This window comes from Ochotona curzoniae, unplaced genomic scaffold (assembly GCF_017591425.1).
Source record: "Ochotona curzoniae isolate NIBS_2020 unplaced genomic scaffold, NIBS_Ocur_1.0 scaffold_3208, whole genome shotgun sequence".
NCBI classification, from domain to species: Eukaryota; Metazoa; Chordata; class Mammalia; order Lagomorpha; family Ochotonidae; genus Ochotona; species Ochotona curzoniae.
In genome coordinates, this window is record NW_024467106.1 from 45,903,854 (window position 1) to 45,920,266 (window position 16,413).

Genomic DNA, 16,413 nt, shown 5'->3' on the forward strand with positions numbered 1-16,413 from the left:
TGGCTGTCCTCGACCGCTTTTCCAGGCCACAAGCAGGGAGCTGGATGGGAAGCTGGGACACTGGGATATGAACCAGCACCCGTATGGGATCCCGGCGCATGCAAGGCGAGGACTTTAGCCACTAGGCTACCGTGCCAGGCCCCTTTTTTTAATTTAAAGATTTATTTTTAAATTTTTATTGGAAAGTCAGATATACAAATTGGAAGAGAGATGGTGAGGAAGATCTTCTGTCCTTTGATTCACTTCCCAAGTGGTTGCAATGGACAGAGCTGCCCTAATCTGAAGCCAGGAGCTAGGAGCCTCTTCAGGTCTCCCACACAAGTACAGATTCCAAGGCTTTGGACTGTCCTCAATTGCTTTCCCAGGCCACAAGCAGGAAGCTGGATGCGGCTTTGAGATTAGAACCAGCGCCCATATAGAATCCTGACACATTCAAGGCAAGGATTTCAGCTGCTAGGCTATCGCACCTGGACTGCTGTTGTCTGTTTATGCTTTAAGATAAGCCTTCTGTTTTAATGAGGTTTCAGTAGTGAAGATTTGTATTACATTGGTTCCAACTAGAAATACATACTTACATATATATACATATAAGTATACATATGCGTGCATATACTAAGATTTCTTTTATTTGAAAGGCAAAGTGACAGGCAGGGAGATGCACATACAGTTCTGTTCCGTTCATCCATTAATTCATCCCAAACACAGTAGCTGCAGACTAGGCCAGGCCGGAGCAGGAGCCAGAGACTCCGCCCAGGTCTCCCGGGTGGATGGCAGGGACACGAGCACGTGGGCCTTCATCTGTGTGCTGCATGCTGGGTCGGGAGTGTGGAGTGGCTGGAACTTGAGTGAAGAATTCTGATATGGGAATTTAGCATTCCAACAGTGTTTTTGCCAGCTGTGCCAAAACATTGACCCCTAGAGTTATATTTTTAATGGCGGTTTAACTGCAGATACACACTTAAGATTTGAAATTGATTTTATAGGAAAAAATGTACTATTTTAATTATAAATATATATGTTTTTCTTGTTTAAGAGTTGAGATGCCTAATAAAAACCTGAATTTCTTTTTGAAATGAGGTGACAATTTCAGTTTGATCCCAAGGTAAATTTCTTCATGAATGAAGTTTATTAGTATGTTTTATTTTGAGCATATTGTGTATGTTATTTTGAAATTGTGGTGCAGTTAAAATAAGAGGACACGTTGAGTGTCCCTGACTTCTAGAACAAATAATACAGCTCTTGTACCTCAGTATATTCAGTAGAGCTCGAAATGTAGTGTTATACAATTTTTATTCATTCAGAGGCTCATGCATGCACACGTGAAGTTTCCACCCACAGTTTAATTTCCAAAGCCTGCAGTAGCAGAGCGGGCAGGTGGAAGCTAAGGGGGCTAGGAATTCCGTCCGGGTCCCTCTGAATGGCAGACTCAAGCACTTTGAACCATCCATCACCTGCTTTCAACCAGGGTGCTCTTTTTTTTTTTTTTTTTTTTCAATTTATTTATTGTGATTGGAAAGGCAGATTCTTCTACTGAGAGGAGACAAAGACATAGATTCTCCACCTGTTGGCTCATTCCCCAAGTGGCTGCAATGGTTGGAGCTGAGCCCATCTGAAGACTGGAGCTCCTTAAGGGTGTCCCATGTGGGTGCAAGGTTCCAAGGCCTTGGGCCATCCTCTGCTGCCTTGGGCCACAAGCAGGGAGCTGGATGGGAAGTGGAGCATCCAGGTTACAAACTAGCACCCATATGGGATCCTCGCACATGGAAGGCAAGAATTTAGCTCAGGTGCTGGGCCCTCTTCCTGGGGTGCTTCAGCAGGAAGCTACATTGGGGAGGGAAGTAACTTAGGTGCAGACCTCAGATATATCTGGATGTCTTAACTGCTAGGCCAGTCATCTATCCCTAAGTTTCCATTGACTGGAAATTTTATTTTATATCATTTTAGAATATTCTAGCTAGAGTGAGCTAGTCAGTAGGCACCTGATTTCTTAAGAGAATTTCAACTTGTAAGGATTTATACATATATGCTCTGTGTGTGTGTAATATATATCTAATTGTACTAACTTTAAGGAGCATCCAGTTTTCCTTTTGCTTCATAGTATACATTGAAACTGTCAGCTGAAAACTCAAAAACAATCCGCCTTTTTAAAAAAGAAGTAACCTAAGGAAATGCAAGTATATGTGGGTGACTTAGTTGATTATTATTATTTGTACATTGAGTTTTTGCAGATAAAATTTAGCATTCCAGAAGTGTTGTTGTAGCATCTCTGAACATTCAGGGGAATGCATGGAGTAACAAAACAATCTGAGATGACTGATGCACACGTTTCTCATTCAGATGGAAAAGCTTTGCTTTCTTGTCCAAGTTCTTATGTTATAAACAAGTGTTCATTTTGCAGTCTACTTAATGCCTTAGTTCTAGGTTTTTGCATTTTAATATTTATCTCGCCACTTAACCCAGCTGCCAGATGTAGTGCTATAATGCTGTAGAGTACAAAATAGCAATGATACGCCTTCAGAGAAGAGTGTGTGCTCCATAACTGGCTGATTTCTGAGTTCAGTGTTAATCCGTTAGCAGTCCACACTTAATAATACAAAAGATAATTGCAAACAGAAATACAATAAAATAAGGTCATATGTTGATTAAAGATCCTAATAATGTATTTTTTTCTTCAGGAACAGTGGTTTAATATTCAGTAATTTAATGTTTATGATGACTTAAAAAATAACTGCTGTGAATAATAGTGTGTTTATGTATAAATGAGTTGGGTAGGTATAGCATTTGTCTGATTAATTCATTGAATAAAATAGATTCTAGCACATCCATCTTTGTTTTTAAGAGTCTAGATGTCTTTTTTCTTTCACTTGTTGTGCCATGAATTCATAGGGGATGGGCTCCGGCAGCTCCGGTTCCTTCCTGTTGTTTCTGATGAAGTGGGCTTCTCTGGGTGGAGTGGGCTGGCGCTTTAGCAGAACCCAGCTGTGCCTTTCTCTTTGGCTCCTTTCTTTTACTGATTAATTTCCTTCACTCATTTCAGGAAACTATCTGGACTCTTAGTGTTTAATAAGCTCAGTACACACATTTATTCTCTTGGCAAGAATCTTGTCCTTGTTTGTTTACAACAGTGCCAACAGATGCTGGGTAACATTGTGGACTCTTCCAGTTTTGCCATGGTAACATTTTAACAACAGATCTAGTATACCTTATTAGCAGTTTTATAAATTGTATAGTAACTGATTTGTTCTGAAATAAAAGTATATTTGGGTGCAGTTAAAAGGGTTGTTTACCCGGCACAAAGGCTCAATTGGCTAAACCTCTTTTTGCAAGCGCTGGGATCCCATAAGGACACCAGTTCGTTTCCCAGCTATTTCACTTCCCACCAGCCACTGCGGCCATTTGGGGAGTGAATCAGTGGATTGATGATGTTTCTGTCTCTACTTCTTTCTGTAAACCTGCATTTCCAATAAAAACAATTTTTTTTTAAAGTATTGGTTAGGACACTGACACGATGTCTATTGGTTGAAGTCATTGTTGAATGCGCCGGGGTCACCTATGGATCCCGGCAGCCCTGCTTCCCATCCAGCTTGCTTTTGTGGCCTGGGAAAGCAGTCGAAGACAGCCCAAGGCCTTGGGAACCTATACCCACATGGGAGACCCGGAAGAGGCTCCAGGTTCCTGGCTTTGGATCCGTTCAGCTCCAGCCATTGTGGTCACTTGGGGAGTGAACCATTGGAGGGAAGATCTTCCTCTCTGTCTCTCCTCTTTGTGTATCTGCCTTGCTTTCCAATAAAAATAAATAATTTTTTTAAAGTGTTGGTTAGTACTTTTTGTCAAAGCTTTTTAGTTTTATGTTTTTATTGTGTTCTTATTTATGGTTTTGGGCCTGGCGTGATGGCTCAATGGCTAAATCTTAGCGTTGCATACAGTAGAATCCCATTTGGGTGCCAGTTTGTGTCCCAGCTGCTCCACTTTCCATCCCCCTCCTTGCTTGTTGCCTGGGAACAGTAAGATGGCTTAAAGCCTTGGAACCGGAACCTGCACCTGCACGGGAAACCCAGGGAATCTCCAGCTGTTGCAGCCACCTGGGGAGTGGACCAGCAGATGGAAGTTTATCTCTCCTTTGCTCTGTAAAATCTGACTTTCCAATAAAAATAAAATACATTTTTAAAAAAATATGTTTATGATTTTAACCTTTTAAAATATGTAGCTCATTGGCTTAAATACACTGACATTTTTCTTCTTTTTTAAGTAGGATTATGCATCTATGAGCTTATTACTGAATTTAAGAAGCCATTACCATTTATATAGGATTTGCAATATAATTTAGATTAAGAATTTAATAAGTAGATTATGTCGTAGTGCTGTGCAGTAGTTTATTATTTATTTGCAATTGCTATGCATTTAAATCCATCTCTCTTTCCAGTGCTTTTTTAGGACCAAAGGATATTTTTCCATACTCGGAGAATAAGGAAAAGTATGGCAAACCAAACAAACGAAAAGGTTTTAATGAAGGTTTATGGGAAATAGATAACAATCCCAAAGTGAAATTTTCAAGTCAACAGGTGAGTCATATTACATAAAATTTAGTATTGTATTTTTTATGTTACAAAATACTCACTACCCTAACTTTAGAGCAAACTCAGGTTAAATTGTGTTTTTACTTGTGGGGTTGAACCTTGACCTTTTATACGTATGTAGATGATTGATAAATTTATTACTTACATGGCTAAACAGTTTAAAGCAGAACCAGGAACAGTCAGTTAATGTACTTACTGATTGAGCATTTACTACTTAGCACATCACGGAGGGACAAAGTGAGCTCCCTTGTGCTGGGTCCTTCCCCAAAGGCCCGCAGGTGCCTGGGCTGCACTGGAGCCAGGAGCTCACTCTAGGTCTCCCAAAGTGTGCAGGGACCACCTTTCTGAGCAACACTGTTGGCATCCCAGAGTGTGTGCCGACAGGAACCTGGGAGCAGGACAGCTCCACGACCCACACCCTGTGTTAGGGAATGTGGGAGAATGAATCCAGATCAGACTCCTGTTCTGTATATTGCTGAATTTAAAACTGTGTGCACAGTGCTCGCCACCTTAACTCATATTCAGGGTTTGTAATTTGTAAGGCATGTGCTTCAGTTTTCTTATTTTAATTTTTCAGTGCGTAGTCTGAACCTCATATAGGTTAAGTTCAGTGTACAGAAGTACTTATCAAAATTGTGCAAATTATATATACCACATGAACAGTGGCAGAGTTAGACTTGCTCTATATTTGTGTGTCTGGAGGTTTTGTTCATGTGTATGTGACACTTAAGTTCTTCATGGAGTGATTTGTTTGTACAAACAAAAAAAAAAAACAGTTTGCATCATTTTTTTTCTACACTGCAAAAGTTACTGTTTATCTTTCTGTCTTCTGGTGTTTACTAACAGTTTTAATCTATGTCAGTTGGCACACTTGAGTTCTGTCCCAGAACTCTTGACTTAAACTACCAAGGTTTTAGAATAGGACCAGGGAGCTGTGAGAAGAGATCTTGATAAAGATAGCCTGTTGGTTTTTCTTTTATCATCATTATAAATACTTTTATTAAGACTTGAGTGTTCAGAAGCTAGAGAGAATGAGCTACCTAAAGAAAGAGGTAGTGGCCAATAGGAAATTCTGTATTAGAAATTCATGTATTTGAAAGTTAGATTTTTACAGAGAGAGGGTTTTTTATTTTTATTTTACAGAGAGAGGGTCTTCCAAATGCTGATTTCACTCCCCAGATGACTGCACTGGCCAGAGCTGCACTAATTTGAAGCTGGGAACCAGGAGCTTCTTCTGGGTCTCCCATTTGCGTCCCCCATGTGGGTACATCCTCTGCTGCTTTCCTAGGCCATGAATAGGGAGGTGGATTGGAAGTGGAGCAGCTGGGACATGAGCCTGTACCCATGTAGGATGCTGGTGCTGCAGGTGGAGGATTAGTCAGTTGAGCTAATGTACTGGCCACACAACTTCTAACTTTTTTTTTTTTTTAAGATTTTTATTTGAAAGACAGAGTCACAGAAGGGATTTCTGTAACTTTTGTAAGTTCTTCCTAAGGGTTGTGTTTTTCTCACCTGTGGAAGCTGTTGAGATGGCTCTTTTTCCTGGAATATCAAATCTTGGATCCTCTAAGGGTGCGGTTGCATGCCTTTTACTGCCTTTGTCCTTATCAGTAAATGCCACAGATGGTCATTTCACTTCCAGGTATAAAAAATGCTATTTCAAGTACACATGAAGAATAGATACTAACTATGTGCTAAGTGGATGCTATTTCCCATGGTGGCCTTGACAATGTAAAGGGAGGCCATCAGTCTAAATGGAACATGTTCTTTGGCTCAGCTCAGCTCTGCTCTTGTGGCCATTTTGGGAATGAATCAGTGGATGGAAGATCTTTCTTTCTCTCCCTCTCTGTAAATCTGATCTGCCTTTCCAATAAAGATAGGTAAATCTTAGAAAAACATTAAGAATGGCATATTTGAAAAGAAAGAAATAAAGAGTAGAACTCCGAAATTTAAGCATCTACCCATAACTTAAGGTACTTTTTAAAATTTAGCATTGATCGGGCCCAGTTTGATGGCTCCATTGCTAAATCCTCACCTTGCAAGTGCCGGGATCCCATATGGGGGACTGGGTTGTGTCCTGGCTGCCCTGCTTCCCATCCAGCTCCCTGCTTTTGGCCTGGGAAAGCAGAGGAGGATAGGCCAAAGCCTTGGGAACCTGTACCCGCGTGGGAGACCCAGAAGAAGCTCCTGGTGTCTTGCTTCAGATTAGGTCAGCTCCAGTTGTTGTGGCACCTTGGGCAGTGACTCAGGGAATAGATCTTTTCTCTCCTCTGTAAATCTGCCATTTCAATAAAAATAAATCTTTTTAAAAAATTAGCGATGATTGCTCGACTTAGTAGCTGTTATGAGAATCATTATGTTTGGGTTTTAAATGAACTGGGTTTTAGGCAGAAAGTCCAAGTCTTACACTTTGTACAGGAATACAATCCTTTATGATTTAAATAGCAGCACTTAAAATTATTTTTAAATTATACATATTCACAGTGTCCTGTGGAATAGAAATTGGGGTACTTCTGTAACTTGTGAACAGTCTTTTATGATTAGAAAATTTTAGAGTTGAAGTATAAGTTTGTGAAAATTGATTGAGTTGCTGTCTTACAGGCATCGGCTAAACAGTCAAATGCCTCATCCGATGTTGAAGCTGAAGAAAAAGAAACCAGTGTTTCAAAGGAAGATACTGATCATGACGAAAAAGCCAGTAATGAGGTATGTGTTCTTTCTCTTTCCCTCTAAACCCATTTTGCCACAAGGAAGAACTTGTGAAGTGAGTTGACTCTGGTCATGTTTTTTAGTTATTTGAGAAGTGTATAGACAGCAAGTACAGTTTGCTGATGGATTCCCCGAACTCCTGCACTGACCAGGGCCAGTCCTGAGTTGGAACCTGCAGCTGGGATTACAGGTTGTCTTTGTGGGTGGCAGAAACCACATCATTTGACCCATCACTGCCATCTTTTGGGCTTTTTGGGGTAGAAACAGGACAGAGGAGCCAGAGCCTGGGAGCCAGGTGAGTTTACTCAGAAACAGGATGTGCATGTATCAACCATGAGGCTAAATATCTGCTGCTGCTTTAAAGGACATCGAAAATGAATGAGGAAGTACTTAAAGTTCACATCAAGGCATGGGTGTTGTGTTTGAAATTATAAAGTTTAAAACGTGAGCCTTTGGGCCAGTATCATGGGATAAGTCACCTACCTGCAATACCAGCATTCCAATTGTGTGCAGGTTCAAGTCCTGGCTGTTTCGCTTCTAAAGTCACTCCCTGCTAATATGCTAATGTTCCTGGGAAAACAGCAGGAGGTGGCCCAAACGCTTGGACCCCTGACCCCACATGGAAGATGATGTGGAGTTCTGTGTTGCTGTCATTTAGGTGTGAAACAGAGAATGAAGATCTCTCTCTTTCTTCACCTTACTCCCTCCTTACTTGCCTTTCAGATAAATCAATAACTAAAACATGAGGTCCTACTATGGGGTGGATTACTGTTAGGAATATTATTAAGTTTTATGTTTGAGAGACTCCACCTGCTGACTCGCTCTCAAATGCCCGCAGTTGTTGGGGCTCGGCTGTGCGGCTGCTGGGAGCCTGAACTTTGCCTCTGCCTCCCAGGTGCTGGAGCCATTATCTGCTGCCCACATTAGCAGGCAGCCTGAAACATGCAGAGCTGGGCCTGGAACCCAGACACCCTAGTGTTGGAGGCAGATGTCAGGCTAATGCCGTAACCACTGTACTATACAAGTACCTGTGTTTAAATTTAAAGTTTTATGTTTATTTGAAAGGTGGAGTAGCAGAGAAAGACAAGAGATAACCCTGACCTTTGCACCAGTTAGGGAGTGAATCAGGGCTGAGTGAGGCTGAAGAAGGAGGCTGCACTCCCTCTGGGTCTCCCGCATAGATGGCTGGGCCCCATGCACTTGAGCCATCTGCTGCTGCTTTCCCAGACACATTAGCAGGGAGCTGGGTCAGAAGTGGAGCAGCCAGGACTCGAACAAGCACTCTTCTGGGATTTGGTGATCGCAGGTGCTTAATCGAGTCTGCTGGGCCTACATCTCCCCATCTTAGACAGCTGCTATGGATAAATATGTTAGAAAGAGCATTGTACTGAATTGTCTTTAAACCTAGTAGCCTTGTAGCTGATTATGGAAATGCCAAGACTTTAAATGTTTACGATTTCCCAGGTCAGAGAAGCAAAGCAATTACCCCAGTGCTTTTGGTAAAACATGCTTGCGAATGTCAGTTTTAAAAAGTCTCCCTCAAAACTTGGAATAATTGATCTAGTATTATTGGTATTTATTTTTGTTTTTCAGGATGTGACAAAAGGGACTGACATGACCACTCCCAAAGCTGCTAGGAGAGGGAGAAAGAGAAAGGTACTTTCAATGATTAACCACAGGGTCCTTACTTGAATTTTGATTTTTATTAGCATTAAAGAATAATCAGGACAATGAAACTTTACTTAACTTCACCTTTACTCTAAACCATTTACTTTTTTAAAGATTATGGTTTTTAGTTAGCAGAACTGTTTGTGTTTCTCAGAGACTCTTCCTCCGTGTTCCTTGTAAAATAGATAGTAATACATGCTTAACAGTTGAAAAATGAAGTGATATGAACACATGTAAAATGTTTATAGATCTGCTTTCTAAACCTGGATAAATACTGTGTCAGTGTTGACTGTTACGGTGTTTGTGGCATCACTGTGTGATGTCAGTGTGGGACCAGATGGCTGCTGTGCTTTTCAGTAATGTGAGTGTCCTTCGTTCCCTGTGTGAGCCTCTGCCCACACCTGTTTCCATCCTGGTAATGCCTCTGTTATGTACCAACATACAAATAAAATCGTGACTTCAGCATCTCATAAGGAAGTGGAATTCAAAAAATAGAGTGGTTTTGTATCCTTTGTGGATTATGTTTGGGCAGAAAAGGGATCATTTTAACAAGATTTTAAAATAGAGGCAAGATTTTGTCAGGCAGATAAAGGAGGGGGAGACTGGTGAGGCTATTTGTATAAATGGACGCATACATAAAATTCAGGCCTTTTTTGTAATGAATGTCAGTATTACCAGACCATAATCTTTGAGGTGTGAAATGTATGATCATGAAGAACTGAAATATACAAATGTAGGAATCGGTTGTTTTAAAATTAGATGCCTCCCTTTAATTTGTTTTATGTATCTTTTCAATGAGACTACTTCATAAAAATTATTTGAAAGGCAGAGAGAGCCTGTGCACTGGTTCACCCCTGAAATGCCTGCCGTTTCTTTGGGACCAGATCCTGAGTCGTCAGCATTGCCTCCCGTGATGCGCATTCCCCAGGCAGACTGAGTCAGGAGCAGCTGCAGGAATGGAGTGAGCCCCATGTGCCCATAAGGAACACAGATGTCTTAAATGGCATCCAGATCTCTGAGCCATCTCCCACTGTCTTTCTAGGTAGAAAAAGGTGGGAGCGAGGGTAGAGTGGAATAGCCAGGACTTGATCCAGTTCTGCAGATTGGATGCCAGCATGGCGGGTGGTGACTTCAGCCTCTGTAGCACAGCACCAGCCCTGTGCCATTTTAAAAGCAATTGGATGACAGCGATTGGATTGGGGCTGCAAGACTGACTCCATGAAAACTTCAGAATTTTAGTACTTCCTGTTTGGGGTCAGGCATGGCATTGAGCAGCAAATAGAGATGACATGGGCTATGTTTTCTTGAAAAGTGATTTCTATTGAGACAAATATGTGAAGCATGAAAGCTACAACAGTGAAGATAGTTGACAACCAATGAGGTGGAGAGAACCTCTGGAAGGTATTGACTTGAGAGTGGAGGATCGGGTTTTCCAGTAGTGCAGGAGAGGGGAGAGCGCTGGTGGTTAAGTTGATGGCTGATGGAAGTAAAGGGAGAGGGGCGTGGTCTAATGTGGCTTGACCAGACGCGATCCTGGGGATGGAGAAGTTAGTCTGGAATCAACCTTGTGGAGGAGGAAGCCAAGTGTCTGGGACTGGACTCCTTTGGAACCAAAGGGAGAAAAGATGTTGACGAAGCGATCCCTAGTATAAAGATGAGTGAAGCCAAAGAGGAGTATGCTGATAAAAAGGGATAAATCAAAATCCTGAGGGAATACAGCAGAGAGCCTGGGTGGGGTGTGAGGTGGGCAGGCCCAGGAGGAGGGTGAGCAGGAGCCAGGGATGGGAAAGGCGTGCCAGTCAGGATTGAGAACAGAAGCCAGAGAAGTATGTCGGACAGAATGTGTTGTGGTGAAGTTACACACACCATGCTGTTGAAACGTGAAGGGAAAGACTGCAGCTGTGGCCATTTAGCATGTTTGTGTGGGCAAGGGGAAGTGCTAAAACATGAAACATGAGTTCCTTTATCTTAACGCTTTTCTGTTTATAAAAGTAGGAGAGAGTAAAGACGTGGAAAGAGTCAGAGTTATTGGTGTGTGCTGAATGAGAGAAGGAAGGACACACTCGAGGGTCTTGGTGCAGCCTTTCTCATGTTGCAAGGAAGGCTGGAGGAGACTCAGGGTTACAAAGAGAGTTGGGACTCTGGGAATTCTTCTGACTGGCTTCTCTTCCCTCGCCCCTGTAGGTAGGGGGCAGGGTTACTCGGGACCTGATTAAAGGGTGTAATGAATGGCTTTGAGAGTCCAATGGAAGAGCATATGCAGTGAATGCCTGTTAGATATAGTGTGTCTCCCATTAGGGCCCAGCTGCTAGGAATAATAATGTAAGAGAACGGTAGTGATCCTCTTGTGGATTTGTGGGACTGCAGCAGAATGCATAGGAATAGCGGTCCTCTGACATTTCTGTTGGAGGACAGCTTTCAGTGTGATGGGGGAAACAGCTAGAATGTGGGGAGACAGAGGCTTCCAGGCCTCAGCAAGATCCTCTAGAATATGGAAGAAGTGAATATGTAGTCAAGTATTTTTATTTAAGACTTTAGATATTTGTATGTTTTCGTTTCATAATCTTTGCTTTATTAGGAGTACACGGTTCAGTAGAGTTTACTATTTGCCTAAATTAATGTATTTTGTTTATTGTTGTTAATCTTACTATCTCTGACTGGTGTCTCCATTTCTGTTCTGCTTCTAATTCTTTTATGTCTTATTTCCACAAGCAGGAAGTGTAAGTGAAGAGGTTTTCTTGTCCCGAAGACCACGTTAGTTTGAATTGAATTTTACAGAATGGCTGTCTTCTGTACACCTTAATCAGAAAAGAGCTCTTTTTCCCCCCAGATTTCTTTGCATTTATTTATTTTTATTGGAAAGGCATATATACAGAAAGGAGGAAAGACAGAGAGGAAGATCTTCCCTCCGATGGTTCACTCCCTAAGCGGCTGCAGTGGCTGGAGCTGAGCTGATCCTAAGCCAGGAGTCTGGAGCATCTTCCAGGTCTTCCATACGGGTGCAGGAACCCAATACCTTGGGCTGTCTTCGACTGCTTTCCCAGGCCACAAGCAGGGAGCAGGATGGGAAGTGGGGCTACTCGGATTAGAACTGGTGCCCATGTGGGATCCCAGTGTGTTCAAGGCGAGGACTTAGATGCTAGGCTATCGCTATTGCTATTGTGCTAGACCCAGAAAAGAGCTCTTTTTTTTTTTTTTAAGATTTATTTATTTTTATTAGAAAGTCAGATATACAGAGAGGAAGAGAGATAGAGAGGAAGATCTTCCCTCTGATGATTCACTCCCCATGTGAGAGCAACGGCTGGTGCTGTGCCAATCCGAAGCCAGGTACCAGGAACTTCCTCCAGGTCTCCCATGCAGGTGCAGGGTCACAAAGCATTGGGCCGTCCTCAACTGCTTTCCCAGGCCACAAGCAGGGAGCTGGTTGGGAAGTGGAGCTGCCAGGATTAGAACTGGTGCTCATATGGGATCCTGGTGCTTTCAAGGTGAGGACTTTAGCCGCTAGGCCACAGTGCCGGGCCCGAAATGAGCTCTTAAAGCTGTTTTCAACCTTGGATATCTGTGGAGCTTTGTGTAAACACAGGTGCCTGGATCCCTGCTGAGTAAGGGTTGGGGCAGGGTTGGTTCAAGTGTAGGTTCTTAAAATTCTGAAAAGACAGCCTAAGCTAATGTTCCAGAAGCAGTTTTTATAGATTTTGCTGAGAGCAATTCAAGGGTTACCTGATAGTACTTTGAATATACATTATTATATTTATAAAACTAGTAATCACATTTCACAAACAAGAAATGGATAAGTTTTTTGTTCAAATCTGACTCTCCTATTCCACTTTTTTGTTGCCGCTGTTCAAAGTAGTACTTTATTTAAATGATAATATTAGTTTATTGATCACTCATAATCAGTACATGATATTTTACAGGTTTCGGACATGAAGTTAGCAGATCCAGATTGTTGATTTTAATTTTTTAACCAATGAGACCGGATTTCTGAATGCTTTAGTTTTCTTGATACAGTTAAGGCTGAATTTTCAGCAGTCAGGATGTGGGACAGCAGCTCTTGGTGGTCCTTCTGTTCTCTGCTCTCCAGGTTCTTCACTCCCTAGAGTTGGCATCTACTACTGCCTCCTGTCTGTGTCCCTTATGGTGGTTCTTCACCTTTGCTCCCTTGTAATTCATAAATTAGTAACATGAATTCATCCATTCTCTTTGGAACAGTTGTTCAGTACAGTTGTACAGTAACGTATCCAGGAACATTATAGCTCACAAAGGATTCTTGATTCTCTGCTATAGTCAGTCCCTCTTTCTGAAAAATGCTTTATGGAGTGCATCAGATACCAGTCTGAGTTCAAAGTGAAACTTGTATGTACTGATAAAGTTACTAAACTAGAAATAACAATGTGTGTCTTGTTACAGCCTAATTGCATAATATTCCAAATACTGAATTAAGGTGTATTTATTTAAAAAACAGAAGTATCAGATTGATCTATCTATTGGTTCATTCCCAAAATGACCCCAACAGCCCAGGGCTGAGCCAAGCCAGAGCCAGGAGCTTCTGGGCCTCTCATGTATGTACTGGGGCCCAGATCCTTCGGCCCTGTTCCACTGTCCTCCCAGGTACATAAACAGGGAGCTGGATCTGAAGTGGAACAACTGAGACTTCAGTCGGCATACATACGAGATGCTGGCACTGTATGTGGAGGCTTCAACTGCTGTTACAACACTGGCTCAAGAAGAATGGATTTGAGTTCAGGATTTTCTTTCCTAGCTTGGCTTCCTGTTACTGCATCCTGGGAAGGTATTGATCCAAATGCTTGAGATTGTACCCCCATGTGGAGATCCTGGCTCCCGCCTGTGGCCTGTCCCAGCTCTGGCTGTTGCAGCCATTTGGGGAGTGTACCAGTGGGTGGGAGGTTACCCTCCTTCCTCTTCGCCTCTCCCATCCCTCCTTCTCCATGTTCTTAGCCCTGGTGGTAGCTGTTTGGCCTAGAAATTATTACTCTCATGTCCTGAATCAGAGGCCCTGCATTCAGTGCTGGTTGGCCCCTGACTCTAGCTTCTGCTAATCCAGGCTGTGCAGACAAGCAGTGGCTGTCCAGGTCATTGCATTCCTGCCACCCACACAGGAGCTGTGGACTGTGTTCCTGGGCTTGACCTGACCAGTCTATTTCAGGTTATTTGGGGAATGAAGCAGCAGATGAAAGATTTGTGTCTCTGCCTTTTAAATAAACAATTAAAATATATATATTGGTTTTATATTTACAAATGATTTTTAAAACTGATTTACTAGTGTTTCAACCCAGGTCTGAAGATGTTGCTGTGATGATCTTAATTGCTAAAAACAAAGATCTTATCGAAGTTACGTTTGTGTATAAACTCATGTTGCAGACTGACATGTTTTTGCCATTGAATTAAATTTTGCCTATTCTAAATTTTTGTGATTCAGGCAGAAAAACCAGTAGAAAGTGAGGAGGCAGGAGTAGTTTCAACAGCAACAGCAGCATCTGGAAATGTAAAAGTGAGTCCCAAAAGAGGACGGCCTGCAGGTAGGATAAGTAATGTTAGTCTTTATTTGATGTATAGTTACTGTAGCATTCTGTTACTGTATTTTGGAATAAAGTAGATGGGCAATTTATTATGTGTAACAGAATTCAAAGGAGATAAACGGTGGATTCTGCTGTGTAAATAAAGTATTTAACTGTGAAGTAACTAATTCTTCGCTTTGTCTGTTGGTGTTTCCTCCAGACAGTAGCAGGTGAGGCTGGTGTGATTGTTGAGATTACAGTGAACAATAGGTTTAACCAGTCTCTTCAGGCGACCCTGTTGGCTAGGATGTTTTTAATATGCAGGTTCTCTTCAGTATTGCATAAAATTTTCTTAATTTGGCAAGTTGGAAGTGTTTTGGAAGCATATTCCTAATAAAAAGTGAAGCAAAATAAAGCCAGCTTCTTTTCTATTCACAGTAGAATTCTAGTTCAAAGCAGAAAAACAGAATTGAAAATGTATTCACATAATATTTGTGATGTAAAACTATCTTGGATCAAATTAATGATAGAAAACTCAGTAAATTCCATTCAAACTTACAAAGATAGGTATACATATTAACCTTCAGTTTTATGGCTTTCCTTTCACAATAGAGTAGAAAATATTTTAAGTCCTTTTAGCCATACTTACTGAGGACAAATTGAAAATTACCCGGTTGGTTGTTTGTTTAAATTTTTTTGCTGTTACTAATTTGATCTGTGAAGGGAGGTACTATTTTTTTTATTTATGAGTGTATCTGCATTAAGGCACTGAAGTTCATATTTATTTGTGTCATTTATATTATTTTTATATGAGGTTTGCACCTTAAGGACAAGCTGGTAACCGTGATTTCTCCCCCCCTCCTATGAATACTAGCTGCTGAAGTCAAGATTCCAAAGCCGAGAGGCAGACCTAAAATGGTGAAACAGCCCTGCCCATCAGAGGCTGACATGTGAGTTTATTTTTTGTAATTAGTTATGCAATAAATGAGACATTTCACTTCTAACAAGCATATCTTTATATTTTCATCAGTTTTGTTTGACATGATGCTAAAATGCTGGCATTATTGATACTTCTAATAATGGGAAAAAAATTGAAAAATTTTAGCAAATCAAAAATTGTAATGGAGCGAAGTTGCTTTATTACTCTAATTGATGTTTTCTTACCATACAAGATACAAGAATATTTGGATAATGTGTGCTTACATCTATATTGGGGAAATAAGGCAAAATAATATTTTTTAGTAACTTAAATAGTATATATATTTAAAGTGATAAAATTTTAGCTTCTTCAGTGTAGGTAGGTGCTTTATTTGGAAAGTACTGTTAAAATTATTTGGATAATGTGAATTTAATGTTTTGGAGCAGTTAGGATGATAAAGTTAACAAAAAGTGAGATTTCCCCCCCTCTCCCCCAACCCACCATCTTTTCTGTTCAAAGACCTTGGTTCCTTTTCCACGGAACCAACCTTCACCAGAAGGTTGAGACAAATTTTTTTGTGTGTCTGTGATGTTTAAGGACTTGGAGTTGGAAGCTCAAGTAAATATCTGATTAAGAACTGAGATAAAGTATTTTGAATGCACTGACTTACAGGAAATTTTTATTATAGAAAACTATAGCAAGTTTAACATCTTTTCCTTTTTTTAAAGATTTATTTTATTGGGAAGTCAGATGTACAGAGAGGAGGAGAGACAGAGGGGAAGATCTTCCATCCGATGGTTCATTCCCCAAGTGACCGCAATGGCTCGTGCTGAGCCGATCTGAAGCCAGAATCCTGGAGCCTCTTTGGGTCTCCCACGTGGGTGCAGGGTCCCAAGGCTTTGGGCCATCCTCAACTGCTTTCCCAGGCCACAAGCAGGGAACTGGATGGGAAATGGGCAGCCAGGATTACAACTGGCGCCCATATGGCATCCGGGCGCATGCAAGGCAAGGACTTTAGATG

At 41.4% G+C, this 16,413-nt stretch overlaps 1 protein-coding gene across 4 annotated transcripts in view; it reads left to right on the plus strand.

Annotated features, from left to right (window-relative positions):
• Nucleotides 1-16,413, plus strand: part of PSIP1 (PC4 and SFRS1 interacting protein 1) — a 42,893-nt gene that overhangs the window by 15,932 nt on the left and 10,548 nt on the right. For 3 of the 4 annotated variants that reach the window (XM_040963571.1, XM_040963570.1, XM_040963569.1), the window contains exons 3-7: nucleotides 4,424-4,562; nucleotides 7,179-7,283; nucleotides 8,880-8,942; nucleotides 14,395-14,494; nucleotides 15,348-15,423. In XM_040963571.1, coding sequence (XP_040819505.1) covers nucleotides 4,424-4,562; nucleotides 7,179-7,283; nucleotides 8,880-8,942; nucleotides 14,395-14,494; nucleotides 15,348-15,423 — 483 coding nt within the window. The remainder of the gene's footprint in view (nucleotides 1-4,423; nucleotides 4,563-7,178; nucleotides 7,284-8,879; nucleotides 8,943-14,394; nucleotides 14,495-15,347; nucleotides 15,424-16,413) is intronic. The other variant, XM_040963572.1, reaches the window with a different exon arrangement.